This window comes from Cariama cristata, unplaced genomic scaffold (assembly GCF_000690535.1).
Source record: "Cariama cristata isolate BGI_N322 unplaced genomic scaffold, ASM69053v1 scaffold44337, whole genome shotgun sequence".
NCBI lineage: Eukaryota > Metazoa > Chordata > Aves > Cariamiformes > Cariamidae > Cariama > Cariama cristata.
The window spans coordinates 6,036-24,264 of record NW_009626769.1 but is presented as its reverse complement, the minus strand read 5'-3'; the positions used below and the strand labels follow the sequence as shown (position 1 = coordinate 24,264).

Here is an 18,229-nt window from a genome sequence, read left to right as displayed (position 1 = left end):
CTTACGTAAATAACAACCGGGCTGCCCCTGCCAAGTTTATGGCGACACTTGTCCTCCGGGGCATCGTCACTGTGCTGCCAGGTTTACACACTTCTCTCTTTCCACGTGTGTTACAGGTAGGAAAATGACTCGCCTGGCACAGGAGCAGGAGTTATGAGCCATGTCCCTGTGAGACCTGTGGAATTAAGAGCAAATGCCTGGAGAAGTCCAGTTGCACAGAGCAGCACCGCAGCTCTAGTGAACCGTGGGCATCGACGCCTCTCAGACTTGCTCCTCTGGCCACGAGCACTCTGCCAGCGTTTCCTACCCCACGAATGGCTACTCAGAGGAAGCACTTGGTGAAAGATTTCAATCCTCATATCACCTGCTATATCTGTAAAGGCTATCTCATCAAGCCAACTACAGTAACTGAGTGCCTCCATACCTGTAAGTAGTACTTTGCAAAATATTCCTTCCTTCCTAAGTGATGCTTCCTTGAAGTGTTGATGTGTTTATTATGATCTCTGCTGGTTTTTGTTTACTTCTGAAGTGTTGCGTACAATGCTGTGCAGTTTCTGATGGGGTTTCCTAGACATTGATCTGCCATCTGGGTCATCTTGAGGGCATGTTGATTCTGCTTAACACCTTGCAGAGTAAGACACCCCTTTTCTTTCCCCCAAGCTAGTGGTGATTGTGCCGACTCTAGCACCAAACATGTGTCACTGTGGCCTGGCTGTTCACAAGTAAGATTGTTAGGTCAGGTGTGGTATTTTGATAATACAACTATGCTTTTGAAACTTAAGCCAGTGTATATGTTGGCAGTGTACCTGATGGATACACCAGTTTGGTCAGTACTGGCTCGCATCTCTCTGTAATGTGTTCCATGGCACAATGCATAGAAATACTCCAAAGCTGGCAAAATATTTATTTAGGGAGTAGATCTCTTTGAATGAAACTGACTCAGGAAAAATTATTCAGGTTGTCTTATGCTCCTAATATTTCTAAAACATTGGTGTGTATGTATTATATTAAACATATGAATTGTCCTATCAAACTCAGTCATCTTACTTCCACAGGCTAAATTACTTACACGCTTGATTTTTTTTTTACATTTATTCCTGAATAGAAGATAGTTTGCTTGAACTTTCTTGAGAATTTGACATCTTTTCAAATAAAATTTGAATTCTTCTAAAGGAAGAGGAGGGGGAACTATATGTTTTCTGATAGATTTCCCATTTTTAAACCTTTAATAAATATTAGTTAAAAGCTTTGTCTTAGCATTTCCTGTTGCTTCTGTGCAGTGTTGTTCTTGCAGTTGTTATTGTCTTCACTGTTAATTTTTACATTATGATGTTACGTCCCTGGTATATCAAGCACATAGAGAATGAAAACATATCATTCCTATAAGTTGTTCATAATACAAAGATAATATTGTTTGCCATTATAATAATATTATTTTTAGGTTTTGAGCAAAAATAATGTTGAACTGACTTTTTCCAATCATATCAGCTAAGGATTATAATGTGTTTTGTGGGACTATTCTTCTGGTTTGGGTTACTTGGTAAAGGAATTTAAGTTCAGGAGGAGAGAAGTTAAGCAATGTGTCCTTATAAGAACTTGAAATTAAACAGGAGGAAGAAAGGTGTATTAGCTATTATTAAATTATCTTTCCCTTTAAAGAAAATGGAAAAAATCCAGCATTAGTTAAGTTTTTTATGGTTGAAGTTTAATGAACGGTAGTAGCTTTTAAAAGGTTGGAGTGAGGGGAAGAAAGTTGCATCAGAAATCAACTTGGAGAAAAAAAGGATGTTTTTATTATGGTATCTTTCTGTTTAGATATTTATTGGTTTATTTATTTTCACTTCTGTTACAAAACAATAATGGCAGGAGAAGTGTTTTTTTCTCAGAAGCATCTGTTTCTTTTGTTCTCTTGTAGATTGTGAGCTATTCACTAAGACAGCTCTGTTACTGCCTAGTCCCCAGATTAGCGCACGTGAATTTTACTGACCTGCCATGTAGTTGCACAAGTCTCCTCACAGAAAAGCTGCCACGTGTTTGGGTCATTAAGTAGAACTGCAGGAAAGTTGGTTTCTTTAAAGCAAAGTTTAGTTGCTAAAATACAAAGCTTACAATGATGGAAAGGAAAATGAAAAACTTCAAGTGGTGATATGGAAGTCTTCCGTCCATGAGGAAAAGGTGATCTGTATGTGGCAGAACTCAGGAAGATACTCTGATAAATTATTTTACGCTTTGGCTTTCAGAAAATATTTAATTTTTTTGTTTGTTTTTTTGAAGTACAAGTATGGTTCTTCAGTCATATCCAGATAGTTACTACAAATTTCAATGATTTTAACTGTCCTTTGGTATTTGTCTTGTACTACTAATTGCCGTAATTCAAAACAGTGTTGCACAAATGAACAAAATCTGCAGATATTAACGGTTAAGAAGCAGCAATAATTCATTAGATACTGGGAGTACAATATATTACCCTGGACAAGATGAAAAGCATGTATTGACATAGATGTTCTCCAGTGATCGTAGAGGAACTAATGTGATCAGTAGTAACCAAATCAGTTAGCAGTTAATTCACATCTTCTGTGTTGCTAAAAAATGTTAAGAGAAATGTGTGCCTTTTTAAGAAGAGATATTTCTGATGGAGTTTTTGGAAATATTGGACAGACAACTGCACCATTTACTGGGAAGAATAAGTGCAACTTGGGCATCAGCAGTACAAACTTGCCTCTCTCTGTTGGGAAGGAAATGCTTATATTACTGCAAAATAATTATTCTGAAAATTCAGTACTTTGTTTCTTTTTTGCTACTTGCAAAAGAATAGTTTTGTCTTATGGACTAAGACCTTTTTTCTACTCTGTTACACAGTTGTCAAGGTGTTTAAGAACTACTGGTTGAAGCAGGCTAGATGTGAGCTAAAGGGTATGTCCCATCCTCTGTCTCCTGAGTCACTCCATTGCTTAGTACAGCGTGCGCTTACAAAACTTGGAAAATAAACTTTCCTCAGGGACATTCTTTAGTGCCCTAAAAAATATCAGAATGTTATTCTGTATATCCAACAGTCATGGAAATGTTGGTTGGAAGGGAGATCTGGAGGTTGTCTAGGCCAACTTCATGCATGAGGCAGGTTAGTTGCCAACACTATAGCAGGTCAAGCCTTGGCTCTCTATAGTTTAGTTGTGACTTTCCAAGCGTGGAGACTCCACAGCCTCTCTCAATAATCATTTCCAGTGCCAGGCTATTTACTTAGTGAAGAGGTTTTTCTGAATGTCCTACCAAACAACAGCTTGTGACCATTGCTCCTTGTGATACTGTTTTCCACTACCAAGAAGAGCTGGGCTCCATCCTTCCTCTACTTGCTATTCAAGTGGTATAGACTGTTATTAGAACACCTACTACCATCAACCATTATTTGCTTTTGGTAAATTGGTATTGCCTATTCCTGATTATGTTTTTGTCCCTCACATAGTTGAGATTCCAAGGGACATGACATGATCTGCCATCTTTCCACGAAGCTAGTGGAGACCGTTTAGCTATAGTTACCTGGGTCATTCTTCCCATCTTTCTTAAACGTGGGCATAACACACTACCCTTTTCCACTCATCAGGCACTTCCTGTAATCACCATGATTATGGTGATAAGCTTTCAGCTTTGTGAATCATACCTGGCCTATAGCTTTGAATACGTCCAGCTTTTCTCAGTAGGCCCTAACTTGCTCCTCCCTGGCTGCTGGTCATCCCTCTCCTTCCCAAATCATGCTGGTATGCATGGAGATCTGGGATCAGGCTCTGCGTGTGAAGACCAAGGCGAAAAAGACATTGATGATTTCAAACCTTTCTATATAATTTGTTCCTAAATTGTTTCCCTCATTCATTAACACACCCACATTTTGTCTGACCTTCCTTCAGCTACTAGCAGAATCCCCTTATGTCCCTCATCAGTTTTAGCTATGGCTGGGTTTTGGCCTTCCTGATTTTGTCCCTAAGTGCCAGAGCAATGATTTTATATTCTTTTGTTTCCCATCCTTGTTTCCAGTTCTAATATGCTCTATTTTTGCCTATTAATTAGGAAGCTTGTGCACGAAGCAGTTCTTGTGCACTAAGCAGTTCTGACAAAATTCCCTGTACAATGGGCTGGTTAGCTCTTGAGGTCTAAATAAATTTTCTTTAAAAAAAACCAACAGCCAGCTCCCCTAAGTACCTTTCTTTCTAATGATAGCCTCATTGGGAAATCTGACCAGCAGTTGCTTAAACAACCTGAAGTCCCATCTCCTGAAGTTCAGAATCCTAACTCTACTGTTTAACTTTGTATCCTTCCTCGAGGTCCTGAACTCAGTCATCCTGTGGTCACTCCAAGGCAAGCTGCCATCTGTGGCTGTGTATTCTTTCCCTGTTTATGAACAGTAGATCAATTGGTACATTACTCCTAGTTGGAGTCTCTAGTAATTGCCTTAAGAAATTGTCAACCAATGCAGTCTAGGAACTTTCAGAAATGTCCTTCCATGCAGGAAAATGACTAGAGAAGTAATTTTCAATATCAAACCAGTAATCTTGCAACCAGAGTGTTTTTCAGATTTTGCTAAAAACTTACGCTCTCACCAGGAGATCCCAGAAGAACTTTACTGCAGCAAATTTCCCACTGACAGACAAGCAAGCTGAGCTGCTTTCATGCTCCTTGTCCTGCAGAAGCTTCAGTCAATGGCATGTAGCAGGACTTAAAGGTTAGCAGATCTGTCTTATTTTGAAATAGAGGATTTCAACCCAAAAAGTCATTCTTGATCACCACATATTGAAATTCTCTCTCCCTTTTAACAGAAGGGAATCCTGTCTGACTGTGTCTGGTAATTGTAATTAACAGTGGAGTAGTCACACATGTATAGTTTCTGAGAAGGGTGGTTAAGTATTTTAAAGTTTTCTGTCTTGTTTTTATGCAGACACTTTCCCTAAAAGTAAGTGTTTTTAAACCAAGTTTAAGGTAGCTAATTATATAGTTCATTAAACATACCAAATGACTTGTTACACCTCTGTGCCATCACTGAGGTGGGTTTGATGTTCCACTAGCTGTGCCTATCCTGTGCCCCTCCTTTGCTCACTGGATCAGAGTGATTAACTTCGAGAGGAGATCCTTGGAAGAATTCAAAGGATGAGTTCTGACAAAGAATTTGTCCCACAATTAATTAAACTAACTAATTAAACTTTCTCTTGCAGAATATTTTCTTTAAAAAAATACAGTGTGAAGTTTTATTTAGGTACCTTGTTAATCAGCATTTAAAAAATAACCTAGGAGGAGTCTCCTTATTGAACAATATGTGTGTAGATATGCATAAGATGCGTACTTTTTTTGCTAGCATAAGATGACATGCAGCACAGTCCTGACACTTGTACCTGTATTTTTCAGCTGATTACAAAGATCTGAAAGAATGCGTGAACCAGATATCTCTGTATTGGAAAACATAGCGTTGGGTAGTATGTTATGGTTGCCAGCCAATTAGCATATGTCACACAAGTACTTTTATCAGCTGTAGCAAGTCATCTTATGTGAGTTCAACTTTTATTGTGGCTCATCTAAAGTGTCACAGTACAACCATGAAATTCAGGTCCTAATTTCACTGACATGTATAGCACATACCTCAAAATTCTGCAAACTGTGTAGATTTTGGTTAAGGTGTTTTCTTTTACCTGTTTGCTGCCACACTGTGACCTACAGTAAAGCAAGGGAAACCATGTCATTTTGTTAATCTGCACTGGAAGTGTTAAAGGTTTTTGGTTTGGTGGTTTGCTCAGTTGGATTTTTTTATACCCCCTAAGGTGGTGAATTAAATATATCTGTAATTTAATTGTGTTTGAAGATTTTCTTTTTCCCTACCCTTTTCACCTAATACCTAGACTTCATCCCGTTCTCTGAAACTTCAAAGTGATAGGCTTTGAAAAATGTTCAGTGTTTTATATTGAGAATAACAGAGGATGATTATACCTATCATATCTGAAAATACTGGTTGATGATACTACTCCTACTAGGAGTATCATATATCAGTTCATTATTCTTGTAGTGCTAGAATTTATGTGTATTTTTTACTTTTACGTTGCTATCGGTAAATGACAGTTAGTTTTGACAGGCAAATATTTATAGCACCGTAGCTTTACATGAGAAAAAGAAAGTTGGTTTAGATTACTACAGTATTGATTTACAATTTCAAGAGTGTTTTCATAGTATAAGATGACCTCATGATTTGAGGTGGCTGCACAAAGTCTTGATCAAGATCTGTAGGGGTAGGGAATACATCCGTATAGGACTAGCTTAAGATTCTTGGTTCCTTATGATGTTTTGTCTGTATATATTCTACTCAAAGATGTCTCTTACACTGGAGATTAAGCTCTTCATTAATCATTAGTCCCTTTCTTGGACGATGCATGGCTTCCAAGGGTGCCATCTTCTCTCAAAAAAAGGTATAAAGAGCACATAAATATATTCAGACTGAGGAATTCGATTCCTTTCCATAGATTAGTTTATATCATAAATATTTCTTCAAGTTACATTATTGTGGATTTTAGCAGGCTTCATGTTTAGCAGTGTTTAGTATTTGGGAGATTTTGGGGAGTCAATCGTCTGACTTATTTGAAGTGTGTTAGTTATCTATCCTGTGGCATAGCGTTCTGAACAGTAATAATTCCAAATTTCTTCTGGGTGTAAATGAAAGCAATACCTCAGATAGGTTTTTTGTTTGTTTTCCAAACTAAAGACAAATAGGACCTAGCAAAGCCAAGTTTAAAATATCTTTACAAGACAAATCAATGAGTCCTTTTCAAAGCAATCAGATCAGTGTCATCTCATCACAGGCTGGTGCAGAGATCCCAAGAGCAAGTGAAGGGAATTAAATTCCATGCAGAGTTTCAGACATAGCTTTCTTAAAACACAGGGAAATGCTTTCTGAAGGAGGCTAGTACTAATTGCTTACAGAAGAAACCACTCTGATACTGATACGAAGCCACTGGTAATCCTTTTGAAGAATTTTTGTGCTAATCCTCTTAAAGTTTCCATTGCTAAAAATTTTCCAAATAAGAGAAGGTTAGGGGTTAGGTTTATCAGTTCCAAAATCAATATTGACCAATACCAATGACATTTATACCATTTTTTGAATTTTTTTTTTTATTCTTTATCAATCATATAAAGTTGGTATCATGTTGGAAAGACTGACTCCATAGAGATGCTGCAGTTTCTACTGGACAGGAGGCTTACAAAAAAAAATTAAAGACCAACCCCTTCCTTTACTATAGGAGTTAGCAGAAGAGGAGCTCCATCTCACTTGCAGTTCTCCATTGAAAAAGACTGATACCTAAGCTCAGTTTCTGTGAAGCCAAATCAGAAAAGGTCTAGAGTAAACCAAACCCTTATGCTACTTACCTCAGCGACTTTCAGCTGAATTTTTATATGGCCACTATTCACAACTATGTTAGCCTTCACAATTTCATCATCATGCTAGCTTCTCAGCTTTTTTTCCCCACACTCTTTAAATTGAGGTTCTCCAACTAATGGAATTTCTGAGATAGCAGATGATTCTTAACGATGGAGTTCACATCAGTACTGCCATCACCCACTACTAATTTCTACACTCTCTCCTTCAGCACAATATAGATACCAAGATTATGAGATATCAGGTGCTGCAGTTGAAGAGCTTGATTGGCAGTAGCATATTTCACAGATTCTTGAGAAACTTGGGCAGAATATGATTATTTTCATTCTTATTGAAGTCATCCAGGAAGTGTTTATTCTAGGACTCTTGTTTCAGGCTTTTACTATATCTGGCATCAGATTTAATAGGTTAATCCTATTTAGTCCTTTGGTTTACTTCACGCAGACCTAGCATCTCTACTTTTAATTGCTTTGATGCTCTCTACTTAAATAATATAGAAAAATCATGCCCCCAAAATGTCCTGATTTTTCTTTTTTTTTGATAAATAGGAAGAAGACATCTCGTCCATTAATGAATGAGGAAGATAGGATTTTTCAACAATGTTAACTACTTCCATTCACAGCAATATTTCCTTTTCTAGACTATCTTCTTTCTAAAAATCTCTGGGTTGCTTAAATAAGTAAACTTAAATGCAGTTTAACCACTATGTCTGTACAGGGTCTTCTGTTTGAAATATTTTAATTTTTTTACAGTGATTACAGTATGTATTACTATCAATTAAAGAGCCTTCTCCAACATGGTTTTGTGCCACATTGTCTTCTGTTTTGATTTTCATGTCATATGTTTAGATTAGGACCTTTTTATGATTGGCTTATTTTTCACTATTTAAGAAGAGCAAGATAAATAAATGACATGATACCAGGATGGCCTGTTTCAGAAAGAAAAGCTCACTTCATCCTAGGCTTCTCATGAACACTGTATCAGAATGTCATGTTAATTAGTGTTATTGGCTGTTGTTTTTTTTTTTTTCAATTCAAATTACATGGCATGCTTGTAACTTAGCTGGAGCCTTTTTTTGCAGCAATCTTCAGGACTGCTGGTAGTATCAAAAAAGTAAAGGCACAGTAATTAGAGTTTGAAGATAAGCAAGAACATTTTTGGAGAATATTACATTATGTTGTTTGGCCAGCTAATCAAATTGTATCTGTGCACTTGAATGGTGGTGGTGGCTGCTTGCAAGTAATTCAGGTCTGGACACCTATAGGGTTTCTATTTGTTCCTTGGTATGTGTTTTTACAGAGCATTATGTCTTATGGCAATGCCTGTTCAAAAAGCATAGTTTTGAAGAAGCAGCATCATTTTCCCATCTGTGACTCTGAGACCCACTTGTGACACTTCCTGACCTCAGGACCAAGCATGCACCCTGTTATCTAGCTACAGGTGAGAGGGCTTTTTGTTTATTACATGTTACCATACAACACCCCTTCGTCTCCAGGGCAGTGTGCCTGCAATGAGGGTACACTCTGTTACCTTTGAAGGTGCTGGAAGTTGTGCTTAGAACCGGGATATTTGTTTAAGGGGAGCACTGCAGAGCAGATTCATGGCACCTTTTGTTGAGCAATGTTGTGTACCTTAAACCATTTTAAGGTATAGTGCAAAAAAAAAAAAATCGTGATTATCTAAAGCAAACAACGCAGTTAAAAATGTCTGTAATAGATGTAGATGAAAAAATGAAAAAATGAAAAAAATCCCACATCTATTTAATCTTGGCGTAGCTAGCTGGAATCAGAAAGCTCTACCCCTTATCCAGCTAGTGCATTAATTTAGGAAAAAGAGAACAGTGGTATTCTTGGAGAGGCGATTTTTGTATACATTTTACTATCTGTGCCTCTTCCCTATTATATCATTGTGTGTATATGACTGGGTTTTGATTGGTGAAGGAACTGAACTATGCCTTCAGTTGCTCCCTGTGCTTCTTTGTATTCCAAGTGGGTGACAGAAGGAAAGATAATTCAGGTAGTTATGGGAGCTGGGATGGCTGAGGAGCTGATCAGCTAAAGAATTCTACCTTCTAATGCTTGCCCCTGTGTGCTGACACTACCTCTTACAAAAAACTTCAAGCTGAGAATCTTCATATCTTTACAATTTCAAGGATAACTTGAAACTTATTTTCAATTCTAGAGGAGATTCTCAGTGATATTAATGAGGAGAGATCATAGAAATCTTGACTATATATATTTTAAAAGTTATTCGGATTTGTGCTTTAATTTAAGCATGTTCTTAAATGCTCTGTTGGGCTGGCATGAGGGCTTCTATGTGAGTGATTAAATTCTTTGTATTCTGTAAGTGTAGTAGCAAAATGTTTAATTTTAGGAGTATTAGTTATAAAAAGTATACAGAAAAGTGAAGAAATGCTGTAGGTACAGAACATACACTGCTCTGTACTAGACTTCTTACCCTGTGAAAGTGTTAGGGAATGCATGTGCAAAAATCAATTAAGTCTAGCAATTTAACAAATTACAAAAGATCTGTGATATTAGAAGAGTTCTGTGATTACAGGTTCTTGCATCTGTATGCCAGTGCTAAATACCTCACAACTTGAGGTTAAGAAAAAATTAAATCATATCCTGAGGGCTGAAGGGTGCTCTCATAGCATCAGTGTTCTCAGCTGGTTTGGAGTCCCCATGTGCGGAGGACAGCACTGCACCCCACTTACTGGGCTTGTTTGGGAGGACTCGTGGACTTCCTGAGCTCGTTTTACCAGATCATCAGAAATCTGCCCTGCATCCAACACTGCTGGAGACTTTTATCTTGGGGAGAGTGCCAAGAGCCAGCCAGAGAGCTCTCAAGTCTGCCTGTCAGAGTTCATTGTAACTTCAACCAAAGCTAGGAGGTTAATGGTCTCAAGTTAGTGTTTTAAAGCAGTTGGAAAAAACACCTACATGGAGGTCTAATGTGTGTGCATCATCAGCGTCAACTGATTTGTAGTAACCCTTCTGAGCACACTAAGGCAAAGATAAATGCAGGCTTTGCTTGTTAGGTGATGTTTGTTAAAGGAATTTCAAGATTCTTTAAAGCTTGTCATATAATTAGGATTTACCAGCTTGTTTAGAGGTACTCTTAGTTCTTCAGGTAATTGATGAAAGAAAGTACAGTGTTTCAGCAGAAAGCATATTGCAATTGCAGCAGTCCATTTATTTTTTCAGTCCATTTACTGATGAATTTGCAGTTCTCATTTCAGTTTAGTTGAAGTAATAGTAAATAGAGGATAGAGTTTATCTCCATCCAGAATGTTGTAACACAGTAATAATAGCAGGCGTATTTGTTCTCATCAGCTTGGCTTCCATTTTGTTATTAATGGCAGTAAAATCTACAGTCTGCAATTAATCATTTGGAAGTAACAGTAGTGTAGCAGCTTGTTTAGTTTAATTTCAGTTTATTGGATTTTAAATTAACATTGTTGTTGGTTTGGGTTTGTTTATACTTGCCATGGCCATGATCTTGATTTTTCATTACAAGATTCAAGTATTAAATGTTTACTGTAAGTTCTGTCATTGCTTTTGAAGGAAGTATGTCAAAAGGGAAACATAGCCACTTTGAACCTGTGTACAATTTCTGTGAACTTTTCTCTTACAGTAAGTATTTACAGCAGTATTTTCAGTTGCCAGTAACACCGTTGGGAAGAAAATAATGTGCATAAATCATTTTCAAACCATCTGAGGTGGTGATTGGGCTGGGCTAGAGCTCCCCAGCATGCACTTTCTCATAACCTGCTCTTTACACCCACTACATGGTATGGCGTTTGCATTTTATGATGCTGCGAGAATTCTAAGTAGTAAAAATATTGCATTCTTTAGAGCAGCACTTGCCTAACCTGTGCTGCTGAACTTAGTGTCTTGGCAGAGCAGAAGTAGCTACGGCTTTGAGGAACAAGAGGTGAATAATATACAGTGTAATTATTTGTTTTAAAATAATACTCTTTTATCTTTGATGCATGAAGTAGTTAGCTGGTATGATTAGGTCACATTCAAGCAATATTATTTAGATCTTAGTCTAAGTTGTTTTTTTTTCTTTTTTCTTTTTCTCCCCCCGCCCCGCCCCAGTTTGTAAGACTTGTATTGTTCAACACTTTGAAGACAGCAATGACTGTCCCAGGTGTGGCAACCAAGTGCATGAGACCAATCCACTAGAAATGTTAAGGTAAGATGACATTGCACAACATTTGCTGAAACAAAAGAACAAAAAATAAAATAAAAAGAAATTATCTTTATCCTGAAAGGAAATTAATTTTTTGGCTTATTTGTATAATACATATATCAACTGTTCTTGGCCATAGAGTTCGTCATTTTCTCATCTCCCAATAAATTGTAAAGTGAATTTTTTCAGATATAATAAAAGGAGGAAAGATAAGAGAAAGACACAGAAAGACTGGGTGTGTTGTACAAATTAAAATAAACATTTTAATATTTCTATTAAACAAATCAATGAACCAGATACTTTTTATTCTTTACATGAAATTAAATTCTAGAGTTTCTTTTTTCAAATGATTTAAGGCATCCCAAACTGCATGCAACTTTTTTTCGTCTTAGAGCAATGTAGAAAGTGAATCGTACAAATAACTTAATGTTTTCCAGGGTTTAGATCTACCAATCTGAATTGAAATCTGTTGTCAAATTAATGAAAATACATTCATGAAAGAAAGTTTTGACACTAAAAATACCCTTTCTTGAGAGTTTGCTTTTTTTATATCACAATAACACCTTTTTTTTTTGACAATTATTTTTCTTGAAATTCTGGATTTCCTTTTAGCAATACTATGTTGAAACAAAGGTGACAGCCATCCTACAAGTATAGTACAGAGAAATTGAGAAACATCATCATAAGTGGAAGAACTTCATGTTTTCCTAAAATGACGAAGCTACTCTCTGCCCTTACTCTCAACATTCCCTCCACCCTCCCACCCCCTTCAATATTATTAGTTTGTAATACTGTTGTGAATTTAGGAAGAAATATTCTTACATCAATATTAAAATACATATTTACATCTGGTATTTATTTAGGGTTGGTATTATTTCCTAATGTCATTGTGTTTGCTACAATTTGTCATATTCTGCTTTGATTTTTTGACTGATATGTGTGTGCATAGCAATTCTCATGCTTCAGTTATATATGAAGAGGATAGATGAGAGAGATTAAATTCAGCAACTGTAAACAGTGTTATTAGCCTAAGTTTTTATCATCTGAATGTTTTTTTGGAAGGTTAGGGTTAAAGGGTTCATGTAGATGTTTACTGTAATGTAAACATCTGTTTAATAAAATTAAAAATAATGTTAATCAAGTATTTTTCTGATCTCCTGTCAGCATCTGAGATGCTGTGTCAGCTGTAACAGAATATGCTATACAGAGTGCATAAGGCTACTAATAAGTTGAAACCAAAAGCATTTGAGAAATATATCTTTTATTCTGACAGGAACTTTTCATAGGAGCTGAAAAATTCATTTTCTGAAACTTCTAGTAGATGTTTAGTAAAGGAATACTATGCTTTAAGCAGGAAATGATAGAAGGGTGAGAAAAGTTGAGACCACAAGACACAAATGTGGGAAGAGCTATTTTCTCTGCAATTATTTCCTGAAACTACTTTTAGAGTCACTGGGTTTATTTGCCAACAGACTGCATATAGCTAGTAGTTTGCTGGTTGTATTTTATGAAACAGTTTTAAACATTTGCTAAACTAACGATCAGAAAAGCACGTGAGCAGTGCAATGGAATTATCTTTTTTGGATGTTGCCTGCTTAACTTAATACATGTTTTATACTCTGACTGTAGAGACTAGCCCCATCATTACTCGAGAATGCAGTCATTTTCTGAGAAATGGCATTGGACACTCTATCTCAAAGATCTCAGTTAAAAATACTATCTAAACTACTTTATAAACTCAGTTCTGAATAACTTCATAACTATGCAAGGTGTTTGGACGTATCTTTTAGTTGGCAGCACTTAGGGTCTGTTGAAACTATAAGCCTAAGCCTGAAATTCAACATTGAGCTCTAAAATTAAAATCTAGGAAGAATGTTAAATTCTAGAATTCCCTTTCCTGATTTAGCAGAATTCTGCATCATGACTATTCAATAGGGTCTGCATTGGTTATACCATGAATGCAGCCTTCTTTTTTTCTTGGTAGCATGCTTCTTTGGATGCATTTTTTCCTGAGTCATAGTCTTTGTTTGCTTCACTTCAGATAATTAGCAATTATCAGAGAATAACTTTGCTTTTATAACTCATTCAATATTATAGAAGAGGTGAAAAAGAATATGAAGCTGACATAAGTGCTTGGTTCTTCTTTCTATACATTATGGTTTGGAGGTTGGAAGATGTGGGGGTGGAAAGAGGTGTGTCTAAAATATCAGTGTTCTTGTTTCAGCATTAACAGGAAATATATTAAATGACTGAGACCAACTTTGGAGTTATGTCAAGTAGTAAGTAGTTCCATTTTGGAATGAGTTTGATGCAAGTCATTAGAAATACAGATCTTTGGTAGAGTTCTCATAGGCGTGGATAATGGGAACACCGTAAGATGCATCTGAAATTGAGAATCTTTTTATAATTTTCTATTTTTTTTTCCTATAGTTTAAGTAGTTTAATTTCCCTGTACTTAAAGATCAAATAAGGGGGGGGGGGTTGCATTTTTTACGGTATTGATTAGTATTTACGCTTCATAAGGATGAAATAGCTCTTTTTGTTTAGTTTTGGAAACAAAATAAAGTCATTGACTGGAGTATGAAGCCAGTTCTTGCTGCTAGCATCGTGAATTTGCTGAGTATACTGTTTTTCTTGCTATGTTAGCATTACCAGTGACTTTTGTTTTGAGCCATTGAAGATGAATTAGAAAGTGCTAAGTGGGAATTTTCAAAAATACATGCTGTTTATTCTACATTTATTATACCATCCTGAGGAATGGTTAGTGGGATTTTGAATTAAGATGGTGATGTTCTCTTTTGAAGTCCTTATTTCTTTTCTTGTAATGAGTAAGTTATGAAGATTGGAGCTTTCTTACAATGTGAAATGAATTCCATTTCCAAGACAGGTTCCCAAGTTCCCAGTGCTCTACCGTGGGAACTTCATAGAAAGCCATACTGTCTAGTTGCATTAGATGCTGATAGGAGAGACTAGAAGAGATAACATACCGTTTGGAAAGGTAAACCTATATTGTCATCTATCAGAAACTAAGTGCTCAGACATGCCGTGATTTTGGTTTCCTTCTTATCTGTGAGAAAGTAGGCCCTATGCTTCATTGTTTTAGGGGAGGTCTGTTTTACTTGCTGAAGATCTTTTTTTTTTTTTGTCCTTATAAGAAGCAGCAATTAAAAAATGGGTCACGGTTGTAACTTAAACATGAATATTATGTCTTCATGAACTGATGCATAACACAGGGAACTAGTCTCAGAACAAGATGATTGGGTAATAGTAAACTTTCAATTACAAGTACAAATCCTGTAAAGAAGAGAACCTGGAATGCTCACATATTTATTATAAGAAGATAATTGTTATCTATTAAAATGGCTCTTTGGCATTCCTCAACAATAAAATCATTCAGTCTTCTTCCTACTTTGGTGCTGCTAGTGAACAAAAGATAGAGAACAGTTATAAGTTTTATAAAAGGCCTATAGCATATTATTAATAACGTGTATATATGCAAATACATACGTATACATAGAGATATATATCATTATTGAGATGAAAAATTAAGGCAATTAAAAATATACCAAAGGCAATTATTGTATTGTAGCTTCTGACTGAATCTCAAGGTACTTAATTTCTCTGGCTATATTACTTAGTATTTCATTTTGTCATGGGTTTTTGTTTAGGCTGTGGACAGTGGGAGTTACTGTTCACCAGAGAAGATGTAGAGGGCAGAGGAGAGAAAGGAAAAGGAAACAGAATGAGAGACAGAGGAAACCGAAGGAGAAGTAAGGCAGGGAGAGGAAGTGGAACTAGAAAGCAGATGATAAGTTAAATGGTTAGGAGAGGAGGTAAAATTCAGAGAAAAGGGAAGAAAAATATTTTAGCTTCAGCAACAAAAGTAAATGCACTGTGTCCTCTGCAAAGGACTGTAATAGCTATTTCTGGCACGAATACCAGGATATCAGAGGACATCTGTGATTCTGTGACATGCCTGTGCTGCATACTGTTGTCTGGTAGACAAACTCATGGCAGATTTAAATAGTTTAAATGAATTATGTTGGGTACTGAGAACTGTCTAGCCAGAGCAGCATGGATGCTCTGTGGTCTTTATCCTGCCAAGACTGGTTAGTCTGTGTTGTAATGAGTAGGGAATGGTCTGTTCGGTTTTTCATAACAGCCTTATTACCAAAGCAATTGAACACTTAATATGATAATGAAGTTTATAATTTTCATGCTTACTATTCATGACCTGGCCCTTAAAATTGGATACTACTTTTCCAGTTGGAACCTTTTAGTAACACAATAGTTTGCATGTAACACAAATTAAAAAAATTACAATTTTAGAGTATAATGTTTTTTCTCATTTGTTTCATTTTTGTCTTTATACATTAAAAATAAATTCCTTGGTTATTTCTAAAAGAAATCCATTCAAGAGGTGGTTGAGATAAGCTTTAATGCATGTTGTCTCTCAAGCTAAAATCAATTGGTTTTTGCAGGATGCATTATTTACCAGAAATATGCGATTCATTTTATTACTCAAAAGTTTTTGTTGTTCAAAGGCTAAAAATATTTAAAATGCTAGTTTCTACTTCATGTGAAATATATTTTTTCCCTTTGAAAGGCTGGATAACACCTTAGAGGAAATTATATTTAAGTTGGTGCCTGGACTTCGAGAACGTAAGTTTCCTATTTGGTTTTGGGTACCTGTTGGGGTTGATGGAGGGAATATAGCTATTTCTAATGGTATACTGTTCTTTGATGTTAACTAGAGGAACTGCAGCGAGAGATTGAATTTTGGAAGAAAAACAAACCTCAAGAAAATGGACAAGGTGATGATTTTTTTTTTTTCCCCTCTATCATCTGTATGTTGCTCATTAAGCGCTGTTTCTTCAAACATTTATGCATGTACATTGTTTTTACTGAATTCAAAGATAGTACAGAAACTAGTAACAAATCTGTGTAAATGTAGTCTGGGCCTTCATGTATTGCTTCTTATCTATTAACCAGTTGTTTTACAAACACTAGCTGTTTTACCGTTATTTTTATTTGCATTTCCCTAAGCTCTCACTTTCATCACTCCTGCGATTTTCCACTTGAATTCTTGATTTTCTTAATACAGCAGGATGCAGAACTACTTGAGTTTTTTACAGATTATTTTCTGTTACTGAATTTGACCAGCTGTTAAGTAGGAGGTTGTCAAGAGTTAGTTATGACATGTAGTAAAACAGTTTTCCACACATCCTAAACAATTGTTTTATATAGATTCCAAAATGCTTTTTCTTTTTTTTTATTTCTTTTTTTTTTGTTGTAGTTGACCCATGAACTTTGAGAGCTCAACATTGAGGTGCTAAGTGAGGACTACATCCAACTGTTTTTATGCCCCTTTAATTTGACATCAAGGTTTTGATACCATAGCCTATTTGATTTGGGCATTTTAATGAATTTTTGAAAGGCTCTGATAAGCTAGAGAAATGGCTATTTTTAGCAAAGGATCATTGTCAAGTAAACATCTTGCAATACTCTTCTTCACTCAATTGTGTATAATATCTTATTTTCAACTTCGTAACATTTCATTTTCTTTCTCACTAGTTTTGTTGATTTGCATTTGGCATCCATTATAAGGGACAAGGTTCTTTTCTCTGTTACGTAATTGCGAGACAGTTTAGATTAAATTATATTAGTTTACTACAGCAAGCTGTGTAGTGTATACCTATTCAGTTTTAAAAATACTTAGAAAATATTTTTTTGAAATATAGGCATTTGTTGACTGTTTAGAAAACAATTTTCTGCTATATACATAGAAAAAAATAACATATAATTTGCAAATTTGAGGAATGTAACTTACTTTTAACCAGTTTATTCTTCTGGTTCTTACTTTCCTCCCATAATTTAATGGTAAACCTGATGGAGATCAGTTACTAACTGTAATGAGTGATTGGATTGTTTTGTGAATCACAGGAAGGCTCTAACTCTCAAAATACACTTTTAAGTAGCTACAGATGATTCCAGCTCTGTTAGTGACTGTATCCTTTGACTATGGAAATTTGGCTCTCTAAACCATTCAAAAGTCGTGACAACTCATTGAGACAAATTAAGATCATTTACACTTTTTTTTGCCATAAACAAGCATTTAGAATCTTGCCTGAGAATAAATTATTTGATGAGAATATTTCAGTAAGAAGAGTCTGTCTTGGTTGTCAATACCATGCCCTGCAATCACATCAGCCTAGTTTAAAAGAGTCCGTCAGTTATGTCCTGTATCACAGGTCACAACACAGTTCCCAAACTTAGCATCTAAGATGTGTAAAAAAAATCCCAGGACTTAAAATTTTCACATACCAGGAGAAAAAAAACAAACAAACAACAAAGCATATCTCAGGCATTGGTGACTCCACTAGGAGAGTGGTTACTGGAGAGAATTGATGGATGATGATAGGAAACATACTGTGGTACAGAGAAAAAAATCTGTATTGGTCCTCTTCAATCTGAACTGAAGAAGGAAGAGGGCAAACAGCTTTACATTGACTCAGTCTCTGGCAATCAGTTTGATGCTGAATATCTGAGAAAAGCATAGGAAGTATACAATTTCCAAGATTTGCAAGAAAGATGAGGGGAAAAAAGAATGGGACACCAATTTACTCCTTA

At 36.0% G+C, this 18,229-nt stretch overlaps 1 protein-coding gene across 1 annotated transcript in view; it reads left to right on the top strand.

Annotated features, from left to right (window-relative positions):
* Positions 1–113: 113 nt before the first annotated feature.
* The window catches only part of PCGF5 (polycomb group ring finger 5), a gene marked incomplete at its 3' end in the record, with an annotated part of 21,769 nt that continues 3,653 nt past the window's right edge, over positions 114–18,229 (top strand). Inside the window, exons 1-4 of the mRNA XM_009704146.1 lie at positions 114–426; positions 11,506–11,602; positions 16,206–16,261; positions 16,354–16,413. Of these exons, the coding sequence (XP_009702448.1) occupies positions 315–426; positions 11,506–11,602; positions 16,206–16,261; positions 16,354–16,413 (325 nt within the window). The remainder of the gene's footprint in view (positions 427–11,505; positions 11,603–16,205; positions 16,262–16,353; positions 16,414–18,229) is intronic.